This window comes from Dasypus novemcinctus, chromosome 23 (genome assembly GCF_030445035.2).
Source record: "Dasypus novemcinctus isolate mDasNov1 chromosome 23, mDasNov1.1.hap2, whole genome shotgun sequence".
NCBI lineage: Eukaryota > Metazoa > Chordata > Mammalia > Cingulata > Dasypodidae > Dasypus > Dasypus novemcinctus.
In genome coordinates, this window is record NC_080695.1 from 36,534,288 (window position 1) to 36,561,205 (window position 26,918).

General features: G+C 35.6%; 1 protein-coding gene across 13 annotated transcripts in view; it reads right to left on the minus strand.

Moving 5' to 3' along the window:
• TNRC6A (trinucleotide repeat containing adaptor 6A) overlaps window positions 1–26,918 on the minus strand; it is a 110,439-nt gene that overhangs the window by 43,775 nt on the left and 39,746 nt on the right. For 11 of the 13 annotated variants that reach the window (XM_058286263.2, XM_058286261.2, XM_058286257.2 and 8 more), the window contains one exon: window positions 9,338–9,709. The exons of the other annotated variants lie outside the window; for them this stretch is intronic. In XM_058286263.2, the coding sequence (XP_058142246.1) occupies window positions 9,338–9,709 (372 nt within the window). The remainder of the gene's footprint in view (window positions 1–9,337; window positions 9,710–26,918) is intronic. 13 annotated transcript variants of the gene reach the window in all.

The window sequence follows — 26,918 nt, forward strand, 5'->3', positions numbered from 1 at the left end:
TCGTATTTATATTAAGAGATCATCTATTCATTATCTTTTCCCTCCTCCCTTACCTAGAATAGCTTTCTCATACAACTGTTTTGGGTATTACAGCAAGATTATAAGAATTCCAAAGCCTTTTCCATCATATTTCAATTTCATTATTGTCCATATTCAACCTGAAATATTGCATACAAGTAAGAATGTTTTCAGTTCCTTCCACTTCCCCTCATAAAATTTCTTAATTTGCCTTTATAGCCAAGAGACAACAGAATAGGTAATATTCTGAAGATGCGAGAATTATGTTAAAAATTCAACTGCTGACACGAAAGACCACTAATTATCAGGTGGTGTAAGTCTAAAATCTTAGGTTTACTGCTACATATTATTCCAGTTATTTTAGGTCTGCTAAGGCTGTTGTTCTAGAACATCTGATAATTCCCCAGATTCAACACTCTCATTCACAGTTTTAAGGACAGGTCATTATAAATTCCTCAAGAGATATTAACTGCAACATTTAGACTGTCTTTAGGGGATGCTCATATTGTGGTTCTCTACTACAGCAGGAATCAGAATCACATGTATTGCATTTAAATAACACATGACTCAAATCATGTTTCAGATCTAATGAATCAACCCCCAGGGGTTGTAGGCCCAGGAAATAAATGTAATGCACTATTAGGGTATTACTAATAAGGAAAATCAGATTCAACACCATTTTCTCTCATAGCACTGTTCCTATGAAGCAAACAAGTGAACCGGAAAGAGTGGGACAAAAAGGAACTAGAGAGAGACCAAATATATACATATATATATATATAATTCACCAAATAAGTATTTTAAAGCTCCATAGGTGATACTGATTGCCACTCCCTGTTTAAGAATCGTTTAAGCTGCCAAATAAAGTTTGTCATCTTTCAGTATCCATGAGGAGGATTCTTCTCATGAAAGAAAGGGCATCAAAAAGTTAAGTCAGTTTCACTAAGTAAAAACAAATCAACACACCAGCACCTGTACCACCAGTGACAGCAAATGTTCAGCTTTACTACTGTAATACGTTCTTTACATGCACTCTTCTCATTGAATCCTTACAACAACCCAAAAGCATAGGTATTACCTTCACTTTGCAGATGAGGAAACTGAGGCTCAGAGGAAAGCTTGTGGAAAAGCAAATGAGAAAGGCAGGATTCCTCAGAAGGTAATAGAGCAAGGTTGACTAAGTACATGGCTGGGACCCTGGAGACACCTAGCTTCAAGTCTGGACTCTAGTGGCTGTATGACCAAATCTGCAAGAAGAATAGTACTTCTTTATCTGGTCATTTCATTTACCATTTTCATAAATAAAGCATTTAGCTCAGTGCCTGCTGCAAATAAGTGCCCCGGTTTGGTATAGTGATTTAGGCATAGACTTTGGAATCAAATTCCTTGTAACCACAGCAAGATCTTGCAACCTCTGCTTCCCCACCTGTAAAGTTAGAATAATACCTCTCTCATACAGTTGTTGTGAGGATTAAATGATTACCAAATAAAAATCCTTTGATATGCATGTGACCCAGATTGGGTGCTTAATAAATGAGGGCCATTATTATCATTAATGAATGAATGCTAGTGATTATCATTTCAGTCCTGTCTCTATAAAGTGCATGTTTTTCACTCCACCATCTCTCCTTCGTGAAAAACAAAATGGGATTTATGTAACAGCCTACTTACTTAAAATCTCCACTTAGATATCAAGCAGAATGTTAACTCCTGGATTACACCCCCAGAAGTTATCTCTGATAGGAAAAAATAAAACAAAACAACAATCCTGTTTACTAGTTTTCCTCATTGCAGGAAGTTTCCTGAAGCACAGTTTATCCTTGACTCCTCCCTGTGCATAAGACATTAAACGTAACCTCAAGTCCCAAATTCATCCACATTTCTCTAAATTACCAACAGTCATATCTGATACCTTCTCCTGGACTACCACAAAAGTACTGCTTTTTGCTTTTGTGTATTTGTGTATTGCCAATTCCATAAGATAGGAGGAAGAAAACAAGATTGGACACCTAAACAAAACTGTTGAACATGAAGGACTGGACCTGGCATTTAACAGTGAAACATCAGAAGCATTCCCATAAAGATAGGAAAAAGACAAGAAAACTTGCTGTCAAGATTACTATTTAATACTGTCCTGGAAGTAAAAAAAATTTACAATGAAATAGAACCCAGAATGAGGATACTGGAAAAAAGACAAAAAGATCAACATATACAAAACAATAAATAGTTTTGCTATACACCAGGAATATTGATGAGAAAATATGAGGAAAATAGAGATCATAATCATAACCATAAAAACTATAAAATAACTTGGAATAAAACTAACAAAACTTAAGTTCTATATGATTAAATTTCAGGACATAAAAGAAATTGATTAAGTATAGAAACTTTGTTCCTGAACAAGAATTATTAAATACTCTAAGTTTAATTCAATTCTAAAGAAATTGCTAACAAGAGTTTTTAATTTCACAAAAAGTAATTTTGAAATTAATGTAAAACCAATGGAAAAGAATAACAACAACAACAAAGAGTCAGTAAGAAGAACTGAGGGAAGCAAGTGTAGCTCAGTGGCTGAATGCCTACTTCCCATGTATAAGGTCCCAGGTTCAATCCTGGGTACCTCCTAAAAGAAAATAAATAAAATACATGCTACAAAATAATGTTCATTTTTTAAAAAAAGAACTGAATCTGCATTATTACACAAGAAACAGCATTACACTGTATATTATTGTACTTTATATAAGCATTTCAATTGAACAGAAAAAGTAACCAAAAACAGATAGTGTTTGGTAAATGTCAAAAGTTAACCTTTTAAATCAGTGGGGCAAAATGATTATTTGATAGTGAAAAAAATATTTTTTTAAAGAGAGACAATACTTGCACCCCAAAAATATTCTACCAAATGATTTAAACATTAAAAGATGAAGCACAAAGTTACTAGTGAATGTGAATTTTTTATACATAAAAGCAAAGGAAGAAATCATTTTAAAAATAGCCATACATTGTACTTATAAAAAAACAGAAACTTTTAAAATGTCAGAATACATCAAAGCAAAACAAAAAAGGAAACAACAAAACACATTTTGCAAGCCAGTTTCATCAGTTAGTGAAATATTCTCTCAGATTCTGGATTAGAGACAGTGGTAATCTAACTTTGTCTTTTACTATATCCTATGTATTTCTGTATCTTCCTATGCATTTTAGGAAAAAAGAGGAGAGGTGAAACCATTAATTACTAGCTCAAATTCCATTTTTAATTTGGAAGCTATGTGGTACTCTCAATAAAATCTATATTAAAAGGCTATTTTAGGGGAGCACTGTGGCTTAAGGAGTTGGGTGCCCACCTCCCATATCAGAGGTCCTGGGTTCGGTTCCCGGCACCTCCTAAAGAAGACAGACAGACATAGAGCGGACACACAGAGCTGAGAACAAGAGACACAGCAAGCAGACAACAAGTGGAAGACAAGGGACAGAAAGGGCGCCATCTGGTGGGGGGACACTATTTTAAAGACTGAGTTTACTAAGAGTGGGTCACATGGGCCTTTCTGGTTATATAGTCTAGAAGGAATAATTACAAGATAAAGGAAAAAAAAGATATTATTCTAACAGAAGGACTTAAACGGATTCCTCAGCAATAACATCTAAAAATCAATTATATTTCAGAGTCAGAGACTATTTCAAGCTGGAAAGAATGAAATTAGTCAAGGAAGTCAAAACCTGTCATTCTAAATGACTTGATGGATAAACACACAGGAACATCACTAAGTAGAAGAGGATTACTATGCTTTCTCGGACAATAGTAAAAAATAACAAAATTTAAAAACCGTAGTAGTATGGAAGAAAGGAGGAAGCTGAGTTTTACTGAGCATGAATATAAAACACAAATTTTTATACGCTACACTGCTATAGGCAAAATAACACTTGAATGGTTGCATGTTACTAAGAAACATCTGAAAGACCAATCAGCAGCAGCATCCTACTTTCATACAAAATTTTCAGAGAAGAAATGGGGACAGTTTTAGTAACATACCTCAAAAAAGATATGATAGAGCATTTCAGAGTATCTATTTAAAAAGATCAAAGAGGATAATGGGGCAGAGCAGGCTGGTGATAATTCAAGTAATGTATAAAGAAATAGGAAATTTTTTCATGAAGAATGTGGATCCATTGAAATTATTGTATTTTTTTTCTTATTCAAAATAACAAAATAGTTTAACATGTGCTTTCTGCCTTAAAGGTTTTCCATCTCACCAGAGGGAAAAGAGCTTCTAAAGTAAATAGTACTTAGGTTTCATAGTGTTTTCAGTAAGTATGAGATAGTACCACTGGGACTATGAAGAACATTAGATGCTGAATTTTAAATAACACTTAAGTGGGCAAGCTCAAAATGTCTCAATTATTCTAAACACTAGTTCAGGGGATCACAAAACTCTTCAGCAAAGGGCTAGACAGAAAATATTTCAGGCTTTATGGGACAGGCACTCTCTGTTACAACTATGCAACTCTGCTGCTATAGTGCAGAAGCTGCCACAGATGATATGTAAATAAATGTGCATGGCTGTGTTCCAATAAAAATTTTTTCTTTTTACCAATAAAATTTTATTTATAAAAATAGGCCACAAGCTAACCTCTGTTCTAGATTAAAGAAGACAAAAGCAATACCACAAACAAATGCAATGCACGGATCATGAGTGACTTCTTGTTTAAGAGGTGGAAACAAAAGTGGTAGAGAGACAGCTACATAAGACATTTGTAAGATAGTGAGGGTCTCAGTGGGGACAGTGGTGGCAGCAGTACAGAGAAAAGGTGTAAACAAATATTTTGGAATTAAAATCAGGAGGACATGGTAAACCAGTGTGGCAAGCATAAATTTCAACATTTCTAGATGGGTGATTTGGTGAATGGGGTGCCAACCTGTTGAGCAAGGGAATCCAGAAGGAGGAATTGGAATGGGTGCAAGGTAATGAGCTCAGTTTGGGACATGTTGAGCCTGAAGGGACCAAAATGAGGTAAAAATATTGAGAAGACATGAACCTAAAAGTGAGGGAAGATCTGGAACAAAGCCAAAGGGGGGAAATAAAGTTTAGCAGAGATAGAGTGGGAAAAGTGCAAAGAGCAGTGAACAAAAAATTTCAAGATGGGTCAAGGAAAAATTACTATAGAACACAAAAAAGGAAAAGAAAGGAATGAGGAAAACAAGGTACATGTGGTGACACAGTGGACAAGGAATGGAACCTAGGAGCTTCAAAAAGAGGAAGTGACAAATATAAATATCCACTCAGACAAACACTGAAAAGCCTGGATATTACATGCAAAACACCAATGACCTCTGTAAGAGCTATTTCTGTCAAGTAAGCAGGAACTAGATTATAGAGGACTGAAGTATTGTATTAGGGATAGCAAGTTTACACTAGTTTGAGAATTCTGAAAGAGAAGGAAAGGAATTCTGTAATAGTCTCAAGAGAATGGGGGTTTAAAGGATTTTTTGTAACACATGGTGAAGACTATAAAAAAAGTTATAAAGAGTAATAAAAAAATACCCACATGCCCCTACCTTAAAAAACACATTACTTATACTATAGAGAAAAACTACAGGGTACCCGCTTCTCTAATAACAAAGCCTTCCTTCACATTGGTTACCACCCTTGCAAATTTTTATATTTTGCTCTGTTTGAATTCATCTCTAAGCAAATATAATATATTGCATTTCTTTTTGTTTTATATAAATGGTATCATATTGTAAATAAACACAAACAAAAAAAACTTCTTAGGACAACCACTGAAAATGGGAACACAGACTACATATTAGCAAATATTAGAACTGCTAATATTCTTTTGCTAAGGGGTGATAATGGCATGGTAGTTGTATAGAAGACTATACTTATTCTTAGGAAATGACCTGTGGAAGCATTAAAGGTAAAGTGTTATGATGCTTGCAACTGACCTTGAATAGTTCAACAATAATGAACACGTGTGTGCACATGTGCATATATGTAAGAGAGGTAAGTAGGAGGGAGGGAGGGGGAGAAAGGAAGGGAAGGAAAGAGAGCGCTGTGAGAGAGAAATGTGAAGTTAAAAGTCAAGATGGGAAAATGATAACAATTGATAGATCTGGCTGAAGGGTATATGGGTTTTTGCTGGTCCATTCTTTTAACTTTTTTCTTTTTTTAACCTTTATGTATCATTTAATTTCTCTGGTCAGTTGCATAATAAAAAGTGGGGATGGGAACACTTTAGGCCAGGAAGACAATATTGCTGCCAGTCCTGTAGAGCATATTAATCCCCCAAAAAATCTCAACCGATGGCCTGTGGGCCCCTGAACTCAAGGACTATTTGAGCAGTAGCAGGGCCTGGTCTCTTAGTTAAAGGCTCTAAGAAATCAACTGAAAAGAGGTTTCAAAGTGACAAAGAAAGCCATTAATAAGCATTTAAAGCACAGACAGAAAATGGCAGCCCAGGGCTCATCATGCAGAATTGTCTGGTTTAACTAGCCCAGAGTTCTAAAATAAAGTTTTTAAATGACAATGTAAAGGTATTGGGGCATTTGCATTTGCTAAAGTTCCCATTACTCCTTATCATTTTTTATTTCACTTACCTGTTAGCCCCTGAAGGCATTTACTTTGTGACACCTAATTTATTTAGATCCCTAATTGCATTTAGGCACTAGCATTACCATTACCCTCTGATTATACTGAATAAACAAAAAATGCATTGAGGAACATGACAGGCATATCCAACACTTCTCATTTTTACCATGAAAACTCTAAATTTCTGTGTGTCACATTCTTTAGTTTTAAAGGTTAAATCTACTCTTTCCATTGACTATCTCTGTTCAGGAAACAAAAAAAGCCAAACATAAATATAAATAGATAAAATTAGTTAAAAACATGTGCCCATAATTCTGAACTACATGTAGTTAACCCAATACAATTTTCATGCTTCTGGGCTGTTAATCATGCTATTTATATTGTCTAGTACACTGCCCCTCCTCAACAGCTAGGCTTGTGCTCAGTTTTCTAATCTGTAAAATGAAGGTGATATTATATACAATCTGTGAAATGAGGATTAAATGAGTTAACATGGCATGTGGGTCATAGTAGCACCCTGTAGGTAAGAGCCATTACATCATTATCATTATTAATAACATCAGGAACTGGAACAGATGTATAATACTGCTAAGAATCCTTCCCTGATATAATGACTCCCAACGCGCCTAAAGTTTCTATTACTATTCCTGATAGCATCTGCAAAAAAAGATTTTAATGTAAATATGGGACATCTGCAGGCAAGTAGGGATTCACAAATGTTTACAAAAAAGCACAAAGCTATTGATTTTTAAAATAATGCTTTCTGTTCAACATTTGCATTCTCTGGTTATTGGGGATTTAATTCCAGACTTCAGCCAGAATGCTGTACTCTCTTAACTTCCATCTTAATTTCTATATTAATACAGTCCCCCTTGTAAAGTCCTATTCAAAACAGGCAGGAAATATTTCCTTTTCGGTCTCTTTTGAAGAGTTCTTCATCTGCTGACATCTTAGGCCCTCTTCTCACCTGAATGTATACACGTACCACTTTTAGTTTTGTTGACCCATGCCCATTTTTGAGAAACATGTTTCTTACATTCCTGTTTTCATTTCAAATTCAGCTTTGATCTTTCATTTCTCAAACTGAAAAAGTATATTTCTAAATATACTACTCCACCTTCCAATTTATCCTGTTAATTATCAGACCACCATTGCTTAGCTGAAAGTAGGTACCCTACTGAATCAGTTTTTATTATGCTAATAACTCATACCTCTGCATATTACCTGTCTTCTCCAATAATGCTTCAAACCAAATTACTAATTAATTGCCTACTATTTGTTAGCTTTACTAGATTATATATGCAAGATGTCTAAACCAAATTCTCCTTCCTCAAAAGGGCAGGGGGCTTTTGTAAAAGAAGAAGATAAACTAGCTTATTCACTGCCTAAATATTAGGTATTAAATTAGCTGTTTTAACATGTCATATAATTTAATCCTCAAAACAACCTTACAGGGTGAGTACGACTGTCCACATTTCACAGATCAGGAAACATGGTCATATGAGTTAAGTAATTTGGCTAAGATCAAACAGGTAATAAGTGGCCAAGTGAGTAGGAAGTATTAATCAGGATGATAAGTTTATATCCTTTTCAATAATAATGTGCTGCTCTAATTACCTATGCTAGAAAACTCACATTTGTGTCCTCTTCCTCCTTACCTATCACGTCTGTATGTTGCCAAAGCACAACATGGTTATGAGCATAGCTTTGGAGTCAGACAGATCTTGATGTGATTCCAGGTTCTGCTACTTATTAGCTGTGAAATACCATAATATATTATAATGTACAGAACAGTTCTCGGTATATGAGAGAAGCACAGAGGTAGAAAAACTCTATCTGAAACAGTGAGGGAAGGCTGCTTGAATGAGTCTCAGACACACAGAACAATTAAGTAACCTGCCCAAGGTCACACTGCTGGCACATAACGGAGCTGGGATTTAAAAAGCAGATCCATTTGGCTCTAAAGACTTCACTATGCTATACTGAACTCAATAAATGTTTTACATGGACTGGAATCTTGATTCTCCTCAACATTAGCGTCCAATTCTCTATCTGGTGTGTGGTAAAGCTGAAAAACAGTTGGATAAATGGATGGACAGACCAACCGTCAGAACACTTAACATGTTGAAGTAAACAGTACTTTGAGGAAACCAATCACATATTACAGTTATTTTCTGCCTCACCATCATAATGGAGTTGAGAAAAACCATTCTGAAGCAAATGAATGAATGAGAGTGCATTTGCTGGTTTCATTAATTTCATGAGTGGCAGTATTTTAACAGCAAGTGAGCAATCTCAGGCAAGTTATTTAATGTCTTGGTGCCTCAGTTGCCTCTACTGAAAAACAAGAGGTAAGAACAACTTATATCCCACAGCATCGTTGAGGATTAAATGCAATAATATATTCAATTGCTTAGCATATAACTTGGCAAAAAGAAAGTGCTCAATTTTAGCCACATAGTCTTACAGTCAATTTTAGCTATAAGTTGCCTATTAAAATGAGCAGAACCTGGAGGGAAGTGATTAAAAGAAATCAGTTTTAAAGTAGGATAGGCAGATACTTTATAGGAAACATTTTAAGATTCTCCATTCATAACTTCCTGCACAGAATTCTTATTTTGCAGTCAAGATACAGATAAATACAAAAACATCACCAAAAAGCCATGAATTTATGAACTTGCTAAACTGCTAATGGTCATAGTTTGAGTCTTGTAAGAAATGCCTTCTCTCACCTGACTGGTTTTTGCTGTTCTGCACCTCTCCGTTATTTTGTGGCTGTTCATCTGTTAAAGCACTGCTTTCTGACTGGCTGTTTAACACTTTAATAGCTGATCCCAGGTTTGCTGCTATCACAGGAAAATGCTGACCCCTCTTTAGAAGCTGTTTATGTTCCTGGTGGCGAAATCGTGGTGGTACTTCCCGAGGATACCGAGGCAAGGCCTGTTGCGGTTGTTGTTGTTGTTGTTGTTGCTGTTGCTGCTGCTGCTGCTGATTGTTGGCTGTGGCTCGCTTGGCATTATTATTAGTGCTGGTTGCTGTGGAAGTGCCGTTATTAGAGTTGGCAGGCTGAGGCTGGCTTACACTGGGCTTTATCTGTTCTGGCACTAATCCCAACAAAAGAAAAGGGGTGAAAAAAGATTAGCCAGTAAAGTGTACCTCCACAGTAAGTCATTTAAATTCAAAGGCACTTAGAAAAACAATCCTAAAGGAACATAAGTATTAAATGTACAGGGATATCCTTGGCTTCCTTGGCCAGGATGACAGCACAGGTGAACCATCTTTTTTCTCATAATACTCTTTGATCAGAGAACAAGCACTGATTACACAACTATAAAACTCAGAATGACTAAAAGAGACAAAGGTGGCAAATTAATTTTTGGTAGGTTTAAAAGAATCCTTAATTCCTTGGTAACTGTTTTCAACCTGCCTCATTTTTAAAGTGTTTGGTCCCTATTTTTCATCTTTGGAAGACAACACAAGAACAAGGACAGAAAATAATCTACCAGTTTCCTTACAGAAAAAGCAAAGTTAATTTTTTTTGTTGTTAAAATGTAAAGTCTGAATCAAGTAAGACAAACTCAGAATATGGAAGTAAATACAAAGATAACAGAATGTTATCTACAATGAGACTAATCAAAATTGGAGAAATAATTTGGATATCCCTCTTAAACAAATCTGGGAAACAGCCACTTGCCCTGTGTATGAACAGTAATAAATAATTTTTGGACCCCTAGAAAAAATTAAGTAAATGAACTGATTGAGCATATGTTTTAAAATCTGAGAAATGCCCTAAATCAGTGACAATATACCCAATCTCTCAAACTACAGAAAGGCAGCATAGTGTGTGAGTTTTGGTGCCACTGGGACCTGCATTTCAGACCCAGCTCTGCTTTTACCATGTCTTTGGGCAAGTTGTACAAACCTAATTGAGCCTATTGTCTTCACTGTAAAACCAGAATAATACCTTGAAGAGCTATCCTAAGGTTAAAATGAGTTAATGTTCCTAAAGCACCTCCCATACTTGCGCATAACTAGCTAATTTAGCACAATACCACCTCATATTTCCATAGCAGTTTGTTTCTCAGATTTTGATACAGTCTCACAGACATCACTGTCAGGTAAGTGAGACATCCCCATGTTACTGGTGAGAATAATCAAAGAAAACCCTCTCTTCAAGGGTGAAGAGCTCCAGTCCTGGAATTCAACAGCCCCATTACCCATTCATTGGGTTAAGGTTATCTTTGCATCTCTCTCCATATCTATAAAGAAAGGCCAACCTTGGGCCATTTACCCAGAGTACTATAACCATTCAGTAGATAGATGCTATTATTGTAGCCTAAATAAAAGAAATATTTATCAAATACCTACAACAGACATGATGATGTATTAAAATCTTGGTTTCCTGTGTGGTTTTCAATAGTTGCCCCACTTCCTCCTATCTACCCTCACCTCTAGAGCATCCTTTTTCTCACTTAAGAATTTGGCCATACTAATATCACCCTTCTCTGAAGAACTAGTGGATTTAGTACATACCATTCATATTAATACTTTTTAATATATGATCTTGGTCTCATTTTTTTTCAATGTGACTAAAATAATCCAAGCAAATTGTACTTAAGAAAGAACTACAGCAAAAAATTACAAATATTGGTTGGAATCCTTCCCATTCTTGAAGTCAACTGATAAGCTTCCTATTAATTAGGTGAGCCAAGTGCTTTCTTAATACTTTACCCATGAAAATTTTGTCTTCCCCCAAATTTAATGTTCCAAGAATGTAGCAAATGCATACTCTTTTGTGTGTTTCACATAGTAATAAGCAAATCTTAGCTACTTAATAGATCTTAACATTATTTCATGAGGACAATAAGGCATTAGAATATTCTAAAGTACCTCTGAAACCAGAGAAAAAGTATGTAACTATAAAACTATAGAGAATATAACTTCAGTCCATTCTTTTCATGCTTTATTGAATTCAGCATGGTGCTTAAAAGTGTTATAATTCCTGCTGCTGTAATGCAAGCTAGTGAGGCACCTTATTCCTAAAGAAACTAAACATTCTAAAAATAAAAAGAATTTTATACTCAGGATATTATTTATATGGAAAGCAACAGGAAAATGTTCTTTAATATTGTCAAGGAATAAATAATCTATATGCAAATACTGTGAATAAACTGCACAAAGACATATATGAGAATACCAACACAAACAAAAGTGATTAGAACACTTAAAAGTGACTAGTAGAGTTCAGAAAAGTATTTACATCTATTACCTACCAACCCCAACCCTACTGCAAACTCAAAAGAACTGCTGTATTTCTCCTCAGTAAAGTACTACATGGTACACAAGACTAAGTAATTTCTGGGGTGAGAAAATGTCACTAAAACCAGTAAAAATATTAGACATTATAAATTACTAAAAATTTGGTTTATATAATAGCTTATAGTTTAAAATATATAGTTTATATTAGAATTAAAATCTTAGATATAAATGTGGGATGTGGTAGTAAGGAGTAAAGGAAAATTTAACGGTATAGAGGTGGGGTTATGGATAACAGATATAGATACTGAATAAATTTGGCTACCGTGCTTGTGTAGTTAAAATTTAAGGTAATTACTTCTGTAAATAGCCAAATCATTAGAAAGGCTTAAAAAAAATGACAATAAGAAAATTCGATCCACTCAAGAGACAAAGAAAATGGAATCAAAAGAATTACTTCAAAAATGTGGCTAATACAAAATACAAATTAAGATGTCAAGAATAAACCCCAAAATATCTGTAAACCACAATATGTGAATGGGTTAAATTCACTTGTTAAACAGTGAAGATAAATTGGGCTAAGGAAAAGAAATAAAACAAATACTTTAATGTCCTTTGCAAAACTCACACCTGAAATAAAACACAGGAAAGTTAAAAGATATACCATTAAGAAATGCTAACAAAAATAAAATGAAAGCAATTTTAATATCAGACAAAAAAATTCAAGGAGAAAAGCATTATTAAGGATAAATATTTCATCTTGACAAAACTAAACAACCAGCCAAGAACTTTTATATATCAAACTTCAAAGTCAAAATATTAACCAAATTGAGATAGAAAAACTGAAAGAAAAAAAAAACCCTTCAAACAGAGAACACTTTGACTACTACCCATGAAAAAGTCATTTAAAAAGTTAAATACACACACATACAACACAAAAGAAATTATTAAATTATAAAAAGTAATAATGCAGGTGATATTTCTGGATTACAATGCAATGAAACTAGAAACAAACTAGCAAATAAATTTCAAGTTGGAGAGGATATAAATATCAAAACTTCAGTATCAAAATACGATATATACTGAATTTTAAGATACTAGTACTTAAAGGAAAAATCACTGCCTTTATTACTTACAACAAATAAGAAGAGATATAAGTTTAACTTCTTAAGTTAAAAAAATGAACTAAAGGAAGCAGAAGGAAAGAATTAAAGATAAAAGTAAATATCAATGACTTTTAAAAGTGAACAGGGAGCTGATGTGGCTCAGTGGTTGAGTGCCAGCCTCCCACACACAAGATTCCAGGTTCAATCCCCGGACCCAGTAACTCAAAAAAAAAAAAAAAGGCAAACAAATAAATCCAAGGTATAATTGTACAAAAATAAACAACTAGATAACTTAATTTTCAAAATAAAATTTTCTGAAATTAAGATACTCCGGTGGCCTCAACTCTAGAAATAATTTGAAAAAGTTGGAGCAGGTACTGATTTAACACTGACCCTAGAAGAGGCAGGACATCTAAACAGATTAATTAGCCCAGAAGTACTGATGAAATATATCAAAGCACCCATCTCATCTGTACCAGGTAGTTTCGCAGAATAATATTACCATACTTTTTTTCTTGATTTTTTCTTTTTCACTACCACACTATTAGGGAACAGATTAACTCTTAATTCTAATGTTAAGTAAATTGCTGCAGAAGACAGAAAACAAAGTTAACATTACCACCCACAAACCAGACAAAATTTCAATAATTCCCCAAAAATGGGAACAAAATGAAGAGCTGTAAATAAACAGTAATGGGAATAAAGAAGGAAGATATAACTTGAAATGTAGAAAAGATTTTGGAAAGACAAAAATTTTTTTTACTGTAGCAATTTGATATGGTTACGAATTCCAAAAATAGATATGGGATTATGTTTGTAATCTGGTCTGTATCTGGGCATGATTGAGTTATGATTAGGGCTTTGATTTGGCCACATCATTAGGGTGTTGAGTCCCAGTGCCTTGGTGGGTGGGGACTCACAGATAAAAGGCATGGCAAAGGATAGAGTTGGGGGCTTTTTTAATGTTGGAGTTTTGATATTGGCGTTTGATGCTGAAGCTGGAGCCCCACGGAGAGAGAGAGAGCAGTTTGCCTGATAGTCTACAGCTGATCTTGTGGAGAGAGGCAAAAGCCCAGAGAGCCTCATAGTCTACAGCTTGTGGAGGAGCTGTGCCCAGAGGAACCCATCAAGCCTTGTGGAGGAGCTGAGCCCAGAGGAACCCATCAAGCCTGAACCTTCGCAGTCATTGGCAGCCATCTTGCTCCAACACGTGAAAACAGACTTTGGTGAGGGAAGAAACTTATGCTTTACGGCCTAATATCTGTAAGCTCCTACCCCAAATAAATACCCTTTATAAAAAACAACCAATTTCTGGTATTTTGCATCGGCACCCCTTTGGCTGACTAATACAAATACTATGCACAATCTATATAAAAAAACAACTAAACAGAAAGTCCAACTAAATTGAACAATGTTCTCTAACAGGGGTTGGCAAACTTTTTCTGTAAAGGGCTAGATAGTAAATATTTTAGGCTTTGTGGGCCAGAATGTCTGTGGCAGCTATTCAACTGCTACTGTAGCACAGAAGCTGCCATAGACAACATGTAAATGAATGGGCAAGGCTGTAAAACTTCATTTATAAAAACAAGACAGTGGGCCAGATTTGGCCTCTAGGCTGTATTTTCCCATCCCCTGTTTCATAAAATATAATTTACCAAATGGGTTCAAGGAGGCATAGAAGATTCTATAATATAACAATAAGAAGAAATTTAACAGTTCTCAATGATTTACCTCTCTAAAACACACCAAGTCAAGATGACTTTACAGAGAATAGTACTGAACTCAAGAAACATATATTACCAATTTTAGGTAAACTGTTCCAGACAAAGAAGTGCAGATTCAAAAGACAGGTTCTACAACTTACCAGCTGCATGACCACGGACAAGGTACTTAATCCATTTGTCTCTATTTCCTCATTTGTAAAATCAGGTTAAGTAATAATACCTATACTTAGTAAGGTTGTTGCAAAGCTTTAATAAGATAACGGTGCGAAAAATTAAGAACAGTACCTGGCACATGGTTAGTACTCAATAAAAGTTGATAATTACTATTATCATCTGGGTAAGGAAAGGCAAAATAAGGAAACCCCAGCTCTCCAGTCTGGGTTCTGAGTAGATATATTATCACCATTTACTAAAATGAGAAATAGAGGGCAAAAATCAAATTTTGGAATTATATGAAAGATAATGAGTTTAGTTTTGGGTTATGTTCAAGTTTGATAATACTACAGTATAGCAATTCTCAAACTTTTTGGTCTCATGATCCCTTTACACTCTTAAAACTTAATGAGAACCTCAAAGAACTTTTGCTTATATGAGTTATATCCAGATATTTACTATGTTAGAAATTTAAACTGAGAAACGTTAAAAACATTTAATTAAAAAAAATTCCTGTTAACATAAGTACATATTTTCTGAAAAATAACCATGTTCCAAAGGAAAAAACCCAGTAAGAAGAGTACAGTGTATATTTTTGCAAATCTCTTTAATGTTGGACTTAGCAGAAGGCAGCTGGATTCTCTAATTTGCTTCTGCAACCCATCTGTTGTGATATCACATATTATGCAACCTCTGGGAAACTCCACTATGCACCCATGAGAGAATGAGAGTGAAAAGGGCAAATAAAGTCTTACTATTATTATGAAAATAGTTCTGGCCTTGTTGACCACTTGGGAGGGTCTCTGGGAGACTCTCAGGGGTCCTCAGACTAACTATGTGAACTGGTGCTACAAGAGATCCATGTCTAGAATGCAGCTGAATATATGGTTTTGGGGTTCAGTAAAGTTTTGACTAGAAGTATGGATTTAGCATTCATACACAAATAGAAAAGAAGTCATGAGAGTGCATAAGATGAGAAGAAATGGGCAAGACCTCAAGAACAGGTTTAAGGGAAACGGACTTTGGCCCAGTGGTTAGGGCGTCCGTCTACCACATGGGAGGTCCGCGGTTCAAACCCTGGGCCTCCTTGTCGCCCATGCGCAGTGCTGATGCGCGCAAGGAGTGCCGTACCACACAGGGCTGTCCCCCCGTAGGGGAGCCCCACGTGCAAGGAGTGCACCCGTAAGGAGAGTCACCCAGCGCGAAAGAAAGCGCAGCCTGCCCAGGAATGGCGCCGCCCACACTTCCCATGCGCTGACGACAACAGAAGCGGACCAAGAAACAAGACAACAGAAGCGGACCAAGAAACAAGACGCAGCAAACAGACACAGAGAACAGACAACCGGGGGAGGGGAGGGGAGGGGAGGGGAATTAAATAAATAAAAATAAACCTTAAAAAAAAAAAAAAGAGAACAGGTTTAAGTAGCAGGCAGAAAAAAAGTAAAGGCAAGAATCCATTCATCCTTGTGAATGGCCTCCCTATTTAGTTATTCAAGCAGGGATATTTCCCAATCTCTCTAAATCTAGTCAGTTAATAGTTCAATAGATTATCTCTTTGATATAAACAAATGAATCCTTGTCTCCCAAATGCCACTGCTCTGACTTAGGCCCTTATCAATTTACTCTTGCAAAGACTACTAACTCATCTATCTCACTAGCTCAAATATTGATTCCTGCTCCACTTCCTTTTTCCCTCTCCCCAAAGCTATCATCTAGCTGCCCTAAATTATATATGTCATAAAATTGCTTTCAAAAATTAATCTAAACTCCTTGGCATGGAACTCACCTATCACTTTTCCAGATTTATATCCTCCCATGCACACATATATTTTCTTCTCTCCTACCACACCAAATATTTAGAGTACCCAAAAAGTAGACTCTTTCATGATATTCCTTTTGCCAAAATACCTTGATACCTTTCTTGCAACTCTTTCTGCTCATCTTGCCTAGGAAACAAGTCTAATCCTGCCCTCCCCCCAGATTCAGCTAGTGTTGAAAGCATTTTATGATAACCAACTTCACCTCCTCCACTCCCATGAAACTCTTAGGAATACCTTACAGAGCAATGGATATGCTCTGTAAGTGCTAGTTTCTTGTTTCTCCACCACTTTATCACTGGCATTTCCAGCAAATGCTCAAAGAACTGTTGACTGAATTAACAAGTCAAGAATTGTTAGAATATATGAGATGAGTAAACCCACAGAACAAAATAGAGAACAGGACTGAAGATTAAATATTGTGGAACATCAACATTTAAGAGATGGAGTAATCAAGAACCAGTAAAGAGGGGGAAAGTATGATCAAAAGAAGAAGAAAGGGGAGTGGGTGTAGCTCAGTGGTTTGAGTGCCTGCTTCCCATATACTGAAGTCCCAGGTTCAATCCCCAGTCCCTTCTAGAGGGGATTAAAAAAAAAAGGTAGAATAAGTAAGGACAACAATTCTAACTGGTTAGTATGCCACTGAATAAATAACTGGTCCTACTATTGCTGGATCATTCTTCACTGGTTAGTAATCTACTCTAAAATAAATACAGAGGCGGCAGACTTGGCCGAGTGGTTAGGGCGTCCGTCTACCACATGTGAGGTCCGCAGTTCAAACCCCGGGCCTCCTTGACCCGTTTGGAGCTGACCCATGCACAGTGTTGATGCGCACAAGGAGTGCTGTGCCACGCAGGGGTGTCCCCCGCTAAGGAAAGTCCCACGCACAAGGAGTGTGCCTCGTAAGGAGAGCTGCCCAGCGCGAAAGAAAGTGCAGCCTGCCCAGGAATGGTGCCGCACACAGAGCTGACACAACAAAATGACACAGCAAAAAGAAACAGATTCCCGTGCAGCTGACAACAACAGAAGCGGACAAAGACGATGACGCTGCAAATAGACACAGAGAACAGACAACTGGGGTGGGAGGGAAGGGGAGAGAAAAAAATAAATCTTTAAAAAAATAAATACAGAACAGGGAAGTGGATGTGGCTCAATTGATAAGAGCATCCACCTACCATACAGGAGGTTCAGGGTTCAAACCCAGGGCCTCCTGGCCCATGTGGTAAGCTGGCCCACACACAGTGCTGCCGCGCAAGAAATGCCATGCCACGCAGGGGTGTCCCCTGCATAGGGGAGCCCCATTCGCAAGGAGTGCACCCCACAAGGAGAGCTGCCCCACGCGAAAAAAGTGCAGCCAGCCCAGGAGTGGCGCTGCATACATGGACAGCTGACACAGCAAGATGATGCAACAAAAAAGAGATACAGATTCACGGTGCCGCCAAGAATGCAAGCAGACACAGAAGAACACACAGCAAATGGACACAAGAGAGCCAACAATAAGGGAGGGGGAAGAAATAAATAAAATCTTTAAATAAATAAATACAGAACAGGCAACTAAAGAACAGTCTGATCATTAATGTGGAAAGAGTCCCTATTAGCCCTAACATTATATTGTCCATAATACCAGAAAAGTATTTTAAAGGAAAGGAATTTTGTTCAGCTAGTATAAAGTATACATCTAACAAAAGTTACATTTCTATATTAATTTTCCCATAACTGTGACCCAACTCTTCTTTTTCAGTTTAAAAGAGATGAGCAAAGTTTGAATTGGCCCCAGAAATAAGCAAGTTCTTGAATTTTTAAGAAAGGAAAAATTTCTTCAAAGAACTTCAACCAATATTTTCCTCAATTATGCCCCAAAACTTCCTAATTTGTGAAACAATTAAATGAATGATACAATTTGTACTAATTCTGTTCAATTTTGCTACTTTTATGGGCTTTCTAATATTTATGTAAAAGTGACATACCAACTGTCATATATGCAAACTAAGCAACAATAACAGACAATTCGATACGCACAGTTCTAAGTATACGAAGTTCTAAATTTGTAAAATCAACCATTTTTATTAAATAAAATTTAAAATGGCCTTTTAATAAATTTCAGAAAATTTTAAATAAACTGACTTTGGCTATTCAAAAGTCATTAGAAACAACAGTTTAAAAACGAACCAGCCAGCAATCTTCTTTATTACCAACTCCCAAAACATCAATTACCATATCTTAACACCCCAAACACTTACTTTATTCCTATCCTTCCAAAGTCTACAATTTATCATTACTTAATTGTTTTCTTACAGCAACTTTCTAAATCTTCTAACATACTGGTATAATATGCACAGAATACAAAATATCATTTTAACACATGATGCCACTTTAACAGAATGAAGTATTAAGTTGACCTCCAGAAAATAAAAAGCACATATGGATTTGCATTTGTATTCTTAAAAGGTCTGAAATACTTAAAAATACTAGCTAAAAATATCACTGAAGTAGTAAATATCCACAAGCATACAGAGTGCCTCTTTAAGATTTCTTTTGGCAAACTTTAAATTCACACAGAATTATTATTCTAATCTCAATATGTGTTGTTCATTATATAGGAAAAACAAATCTATCAAGTCAAACTCTTGGGACTATACCCATGAAAGATTCTCCATTAGAAATGTTATTCTCATGTAATAGCAACAATACAAGATTTTCCTAAGTATTTGTCACATATTTTTGTTAAGAAAAAATTTCCCACCTTCTCAAGAAACTAAAAATTCAAACTTTCTGATAACCACAAGTTTAAAGCAATTCCCTAACAAATCAGGAAATTGGGTTTTCAAATATTAAAAGGCAAAATTTCTAGCTGTCAACTGGGTTAAATTCCAAGTGCTTAAAAAAAAACCCTTAGGCAGCAGAGGTGGCTCAAATGACTGAGTGCCTGCTTCCCACATGGGAGGTTCTGGGATTGGCACCCCGGTACCTCCTAAAGAAACAAAATCAAACGAGAAAACCAACTCAGGGGAGCTGATGTGGCTCAGTGGTTGAGCACCAGCTTCCCACATATAAGGTCCGTGGTTCAATCCCCAGCCCCAATACCCCAATAACAAAACAAAACAAAACAAAAAAACCTTAAATTACAACTGTTCAAATGATAATTTAAAAAATAAATACCATTTACAAACATCTTTAAAATCTTTATTATAAACAATTATTTTATGCTTTTAAGTGCCACAAAATAAAATCTTCATAGACAGAAGAAAAACTAATATGTAAGTAACATATTTAAAATCTTAGTTTTTATCAGGAACACCACAGACAATAGTTATCTTTTTTTCTTTATTGTTAATGTTTCTAATATATAATTGTAACCTCCTTAGGGCTAAATCCTCTAATCAATTATTCCAGCTGCTCTCCTAATATAAGATAGGTTTCAATGATAGTCACAGGAAAGAATCTACCTCACCATCAAATGAAGATCAAACAAGTTTGGGTGAAATCAATTCTTACAGCTTTCCTGAAGTACAGCTGCAGAATTACCACACGGGCACACAGATTTTCAAAGGCACAAATATGACAGGAGCTTCCAAGTGAAGCAGAAAATTCTCTACAACAAGAAATTCCAAAGAAAGATATACTAACTTCTGTTGCTCTCCCACTCTGCAGCTTTCATTGAAGAATGGAGGAAAAGCATAGTGTCATTTTACTGCTACAGATGTAAATCTTGCCAACTTCCCCTGTATTTGAGACCCAATACTAACTTAATTCCATCTCCTTATATTTAAAGAGGAGGAGGGAAGGAAGAACAACGTAAGAGCTATTCTATTCAATTAAAATGAGCTTATAAATCAAATTTATTTAAAACATGGCTCAAATATTGTACTACTAGAAACATCTTTTTCCTCAAAAAATAAGCACAATGGATGATTTATAATATACTTTCTCTGTATAATACACATTCTCTATCCTGTGCTAATTTCAGCCAGTTCTGGAATGCTGAAGGGCACAGAGGTGAAAGTCTGGCTTTTAAGCTGATGCAAATAAAAAGCACTGCTAGAATTTTCATTGTGGAAAATGGCTGCAGTTTTAAGTGCCGCTTGATCTGGAAAATATCTAAATGCTTGCCAATCCATTAAAGTCTGCTGATCCTTAGCAAGTAATGTTGAACTGAATGGCTATTTGAGAACTTACAATGTATAATTTAAAAACCAATATGAAATATAACAAACTGCATTTATATTTGGTAATACATAAAACTATTTGTTTGAAAATTAATGAAGAAATATCAGATGGCAAGATATAAACAATTAGTTCAAAATTAGATAAATTTTAAATAAATCTTAAATTGAATTCATAGTTTAATTTCACTTCACAAATTCCAGAAAAAACGGGAAGTATACATCTTCCTGGGTATGAAGGAAGGACTGGGCTCTGCCCCTTCAATGTATTATATTTTCCTACCCAAACATTTCTCATCTTAAATTACCAGCACAAAGAGAAACACTGCTTGCCTCAGTACAATTACCCAGGCCTAGATCACTAAATTTGACACCACCCTGAGCTTCCTTGAAGAAAAATTTCAGGAAAAAAACACCTATTACCAAATTCTGCTCTGCAGCAAAATATCTGAAGAAGGTATTCTCTGTTCAGAAGTGTAAGATCTTCTTTTAGAGGTAGTAGTTATTCGCAACATTTCCAAGATCTTTGGTTAATCCATCAGTTCTTGTCCAAAGAAAATATAAAATGCAGAAAAGAGGAGTATCAAAGATACATTTTTCAGACAGAGGCACACCCTTTAGAAGAAAAAAGTTAAGACTGACCATGGTAGATTAAATCATGTTCCCACAAAAAATATGTTCAAGTCCTAACCCTAGGTCCTGTGGTACCTACTTGTAAACAGGATCTTATTTAGATGAGGCCAAACTGAAACAGAATGGGCCTTAAAACAAAACAGAGGAAATCTTGGCAGACACACGGATGATGACTGAGCAGGAAGAGTAGAAGCGACAGGAGGAGAAAGGTGGCCATGTGATGGCAGCAGAGACTGACTGCCTATAAAGCCACCACCATAACACTTACAGACTTCAGAGAAGACATGGTCTGTCAATACACTGATTTTGAACTTCTAGTCTTCAAACCGTGAGCCAATAAATTTCTGTTGTTTTTAAAAATCATTCTTTGGTACTTGTTATAGCAGTTCTGACAAACTAAGGTATTGCCCATAAGTCTCTCTTCCATAATGTACAATTCTAGAACAATGATTCCCAAATTGTTTAATTAGAACTGCTTAGCGGTACAAACTAAACAGGTTCTTATTAAATCAGAATCATATACTTATTAAATCAGAATCTGTAAAAAATATTGTGTGTGGTTATGATGTCTGTATTTGGAAAACTGTTCTAGAAGGTAAGGGAGTAACATGTAGAGAGCCTTGACTTCCATATGACTCAAAAAAAAAAAAAAAAATTGCACCTAACACAATTCATCTAGAACACGAATGTTGTTCCAGGAGCAAAAGATCCAAAGACAATGAAATTTAAAAACAAAATTTTTAATGAGGGAGTCCCAAAATGTATATAATAAAGGAACTGTTAGAAGTCATTAAAGATAAAAATTATGCTGATTTTTAGATATTAGAAAAGAATGTCCCAAATATATAAAAACAAAGTTCAAATAAAAATTGAAGTTATACTATAAAATGCTAAAAAATTTTAAAATAATGCCACATAATTTAATTTTTTAAAAATGTGCATGTGAGGAAGCAGGTATAGCTCAGTAGCTGAGCATCTGCTTCCCATGTACAAGGTCCCGGTTCGATTCCTAGTACCTCCTTTAAAAAAATTTTTTTTTAAAAGTACGTATGTATTCCAAATTAAAAGATAAATTGGAAAATACCTGCTCCTTGGAACAAGTTAAAGGGATACGTTCTATCCCCCACCCTACCCCACTCCCCTTTAACCAAAGGAAGAGGTGTAATGTTTTGGTTTAAAGCTGTTAGGCATAACACAGGGAAACATTTGACATATTCACTAAAATTCAAGACAGGAGTCCAAACTAATAGTAAAAAGTTTTTAATTTTTTTGTCCCTCTTCTGCACATATACTTGCATCTTCTTCATTATGTATCCCGTATAGGACCTAGTTTTATGCCTGGGCACCTCTGTCTACTATCTCATTTTCAGAATGACTTTAAATTTATGACACAGAGTCTATAGGTTGAAGATATCTATATCAAATATATCAGATGAAATACTAATGAGCTTATTATAAAAAGAACTCACATAAAATTGCTAACAAATCCCCTGAGGCCCAATAGGTATATAGGCAAAGAAGAAGAGAGAGCATTACATATAAAGAAAAAATTACAAGTGATTAAACATAATGACGTTCCATTTCACCATTAAACAAAGAAATAGAAATTAAAGCAATTAAAATATCAATTTTGGCCTGCCAAATTTTAAAGATGATGTATTCTATTCTCGTGTTACAAAACATATTCCTTACACTACAGCACAGACACTGCACTCTGATTCAACCATGTTAGAGTAGGTTCTAATTTAATGAAAGGAAAAATTAAATCATCATGTGGATGGGGAGGAATCTGGAAGTGCCTGGGGGAAACTACTAGAATGTTGTTTGAAGGGGACTGAAAGGTTGCTAGGATACAGCACAACCACAGTGGTGACAATTAAACAAGTATAAGCCAGATGTCTGGCAATATATCTGTAATTTCTGATCTTAATCATGATTCTATAAATTTGAAAAATCATTCCCATTTTACAGATAAGGCAAATAAGGCTCAGAAGAAGGCAGCCAAGATCAAGCATCTATTAATAGTAAACGGCAGTGCTGGAATGCATAAAGCCAAATCTGACCCCAAACCAATGTCTCTTCTAGTATACATGGTTTCCATTGTAAGAGCCAAAAACCTAGAAACCAACACTCGAAATACACAGGAAAGGTTAATTATGGTTTAGCTACTTCACAAATTATTTCATAGCCATTAAAATTATTTATAAAGAATAAAACATGAATATGCTCAATGAGTTAATAGTAATGGAAAAAAGGTAAGACAAAACCCAACCCAAGTCAGCATTCATTTTTTACTGGGATAGTTGTAGTTGTAGATTTTTATTCTTAACTACTGGTCTCTGAAAACTGTAACTGAAAAAATTTTAAAGAGTATCCATAATAATAAGATATCTACTACATACTCAGCATATTCCACCCTCCAGACCCTGTGATTTATAATCTGTATCATTTCATCCCTTTAACATTAAGTAGACTGGATTATCTCCTTTTAACAGTTACAGGTTAAGGAACTTGCCAAGGTCACAGAAGTTCAAAGGCAATATTCAAAGCCGATCTGATTGAGAAACCTGGAGTTTTAACAATTGTGCTGTGTTTGTACTAAAATTCCTTATTAGCTTTAGTAGATGATTCAATGCTCTTTTGCTTCTGGTCACATCTGCTGCTACTAGTCACTGTTTTATCAGGAACAATTTCCTTAAGGCTACAGCACTGGAAGAAAGCTCTCAGTCCTTACACTAAAGCACAGATGCTAAACTATAAGAACTGAAGAAAGGTGAAAGGGAAAATTAAACACAGATAAGCAAATTATGGAATATATTATGTTCTTTTTCCCTAGTCTGAAGCTTTCTCATATGGTCATAACTAATCAAGTTACTCTTAATAATCCAGCCTACTTCTACTCCAAAATCAAAACAGAAGGCTCCTGCTTTGTTTTCACTGGAATTGAAGACCTAATTGTTCCAAGTTTGTAAAATCCGAGGGGCTCAGGATAGAACTGCAGGATGCTTTCACAAATGCCAGCTATGATTGGCTCCTTTCTCATTAGTCCCTGAACCTAGTTTTTAAAACTGGCTAACCTTACTAAAAACACTAATTTCCGCTTTTCTTATAACTACTTCCTGACTCCTTAATTCAGCTCCAGTCTCATCACAGACAACTGAGGGTGTAAGATCTTTCATTTCTACTTATTTTAAGTTTTTTAAATATTGTAAGCAAATAAATCTATATTTAATAGAAATAAAATAGTTCCAGCCTAAGTTAAAAGGAGTCCTCTCAGCGTTCTTTATAACCACATCAAGTACCTAAATCTATATAAATCACTTTCGTTTCTCAATAGGAAAAAAAAAGGAGAAACTCTGATATGCCTAATAATTATTTTATTGACACAATTTCACATAAAAGGAGACCATTTTTTCCCCTCTTGTTAGTCAGAGCTACAAATCTTATTTTTTATACAGTTCAGATATCTTCCATTGGAAGGAAATTACCTGCCACTAGTAATTCTTAACCAATAAGAACACCTGCTTCTATTTTTAAAGAAGTCAGCATATATTTGCACTTCATAAAGCAACATACTTTCAGTTTTTCACCAGGACCCATTTGGAACGAGAACCTGGTCTTTTAAATATTACATAACACTACCTTGTAATACAAAATTTCTCCTAAGTACACTATAAAGAAAAACATTGAACTGAGCCTCAACTTTTGGTTCTGCTATTAACAACAAAACCTCCCAAATCGTGTGATAGAAATGGGTTATGAGTATGAAGAGGGACAAAGCAATGCAGTTTAGGGTAAACAGACTCCAGGATGTTGCCTTCAGCTGTGAGCAGCCTCCTCTGTTTACCCTAACAGTCCTACAAATATTTTCTATGTGTGCCATGCCACTGCATGAACAAGAACAAGGTTAGGCAACACTCTTGAAATCATAATCTATTTGGACCTCAGTTTTCTTCTCTGAAAATCTACAGTACAGTAAATGCCTCACCAAGTTAAAGGCAGGTTCCTTGTAGCAGGAGCTCTGACATTATAAAATTTAAGAACTTATAGAGAAAATGGGCTGGCAAGATGAGAGAGCATAGGTAAACCAATGATGCCTTCAAATATGTATTTACTTTTAAAAAAACAAAAATGAGAATGGAAACTCAATGGGGTCAGGGATTTGGGGTTGTTTTGTTTATGCTTATCACAAGTAACAGTGCCTCAAAAACAGGGTAGGGATGTAATAAATATTTCATGAATGATAATCAATGGTATTTTATGGATCCTACATTTGAAATAACGTATTGCTACACAAGTATTTTTCATTTATTTTCATCTCCCAAGATTATCTCATAAGACAGTGAAACATGATTGATACTGGCAGTGATGATTAAGAGAAACTATTGTTTTCTGTTTAAGTTTTATAATGAGAAAGAGACCAATGAAACTTTTTTAACTTCCAAATTGATTCACCTCAGTTGTATTCCAGAAGTTAAAATGTGTCGTTGTGACTTCAGCAAACTTATCTGTCAATAAGCACATTGAAATGGAACTTCACTGTTGTCTAAGCCTTTCAGAAAGTATTTTTCTAGCCCTTAAAGAATGCATGGAATGGAGGCTATGTGCGTGGAAGGGTATTTTTTTCTAAGTCTTATTTCAAACTTAATCTAATGGTAAGGTTTTTCCTCCATAAAGGAATCGGTTTTCACTGCCTAGAGGTCTGAAGCATGGAGAAAGATGTTAGAATAAGCTTACTGCCTGGTCCCCCAAAACACCTATTCTTTTTCATCCATATTTTTAAGTGCTTTCTTTAATGATCTCTGAAAAGCCAACTGCCTCACTCATTGCAGAGTTGTCAATCTTCTCTAATTCACAAAATTAGGCTGGTGCTACAAATTTATAAAATCTATTTCTTTGTCCTCAAACAAAAAGCAAATACTAAAAAATTTCTCAAAAGATCCTTCTGAAATATTTCAAGAAGATTCATAGTTTTAGTTCATTCATTGACTATTATTAAAGCATGAGCAATGGTGTCTGTTGCCTTCCCATTTTGCCTTCCAGGGTTGTTTACTAAGAAAGAGAAGCAGGATAGACCAGTAGTTTGCAGTCAAATCGTGGCTCCAGCAGTTATTAGCTGCATAACTAATGGGAAAATTACTTAACTTTTCTTTGCCTCAGATTCACCTGTAAATGGCAATAATATTCTGCTTTCATAGGTCTAGTGAGGGGATTAGTGCACTTAGAGTGTGCTAGTATACAATGATGAAGTCCTACTTCCACATTAGTTTTTTTTCTTTTTTTTTTTTTAGGTACTGGAGCCAGAGATTGAACCCGGTACCTTGTATATAGGAAGCTAGCACTCAACCACCAAGCCACATCAGCTCCCCCATATTTGTTTTTAAACAACCACTGCGAGAAGTCTAGGGGTACCCATCCTACTGACCTGATCCACCCCTGGGTCCTATAGACTTCCCCAAAT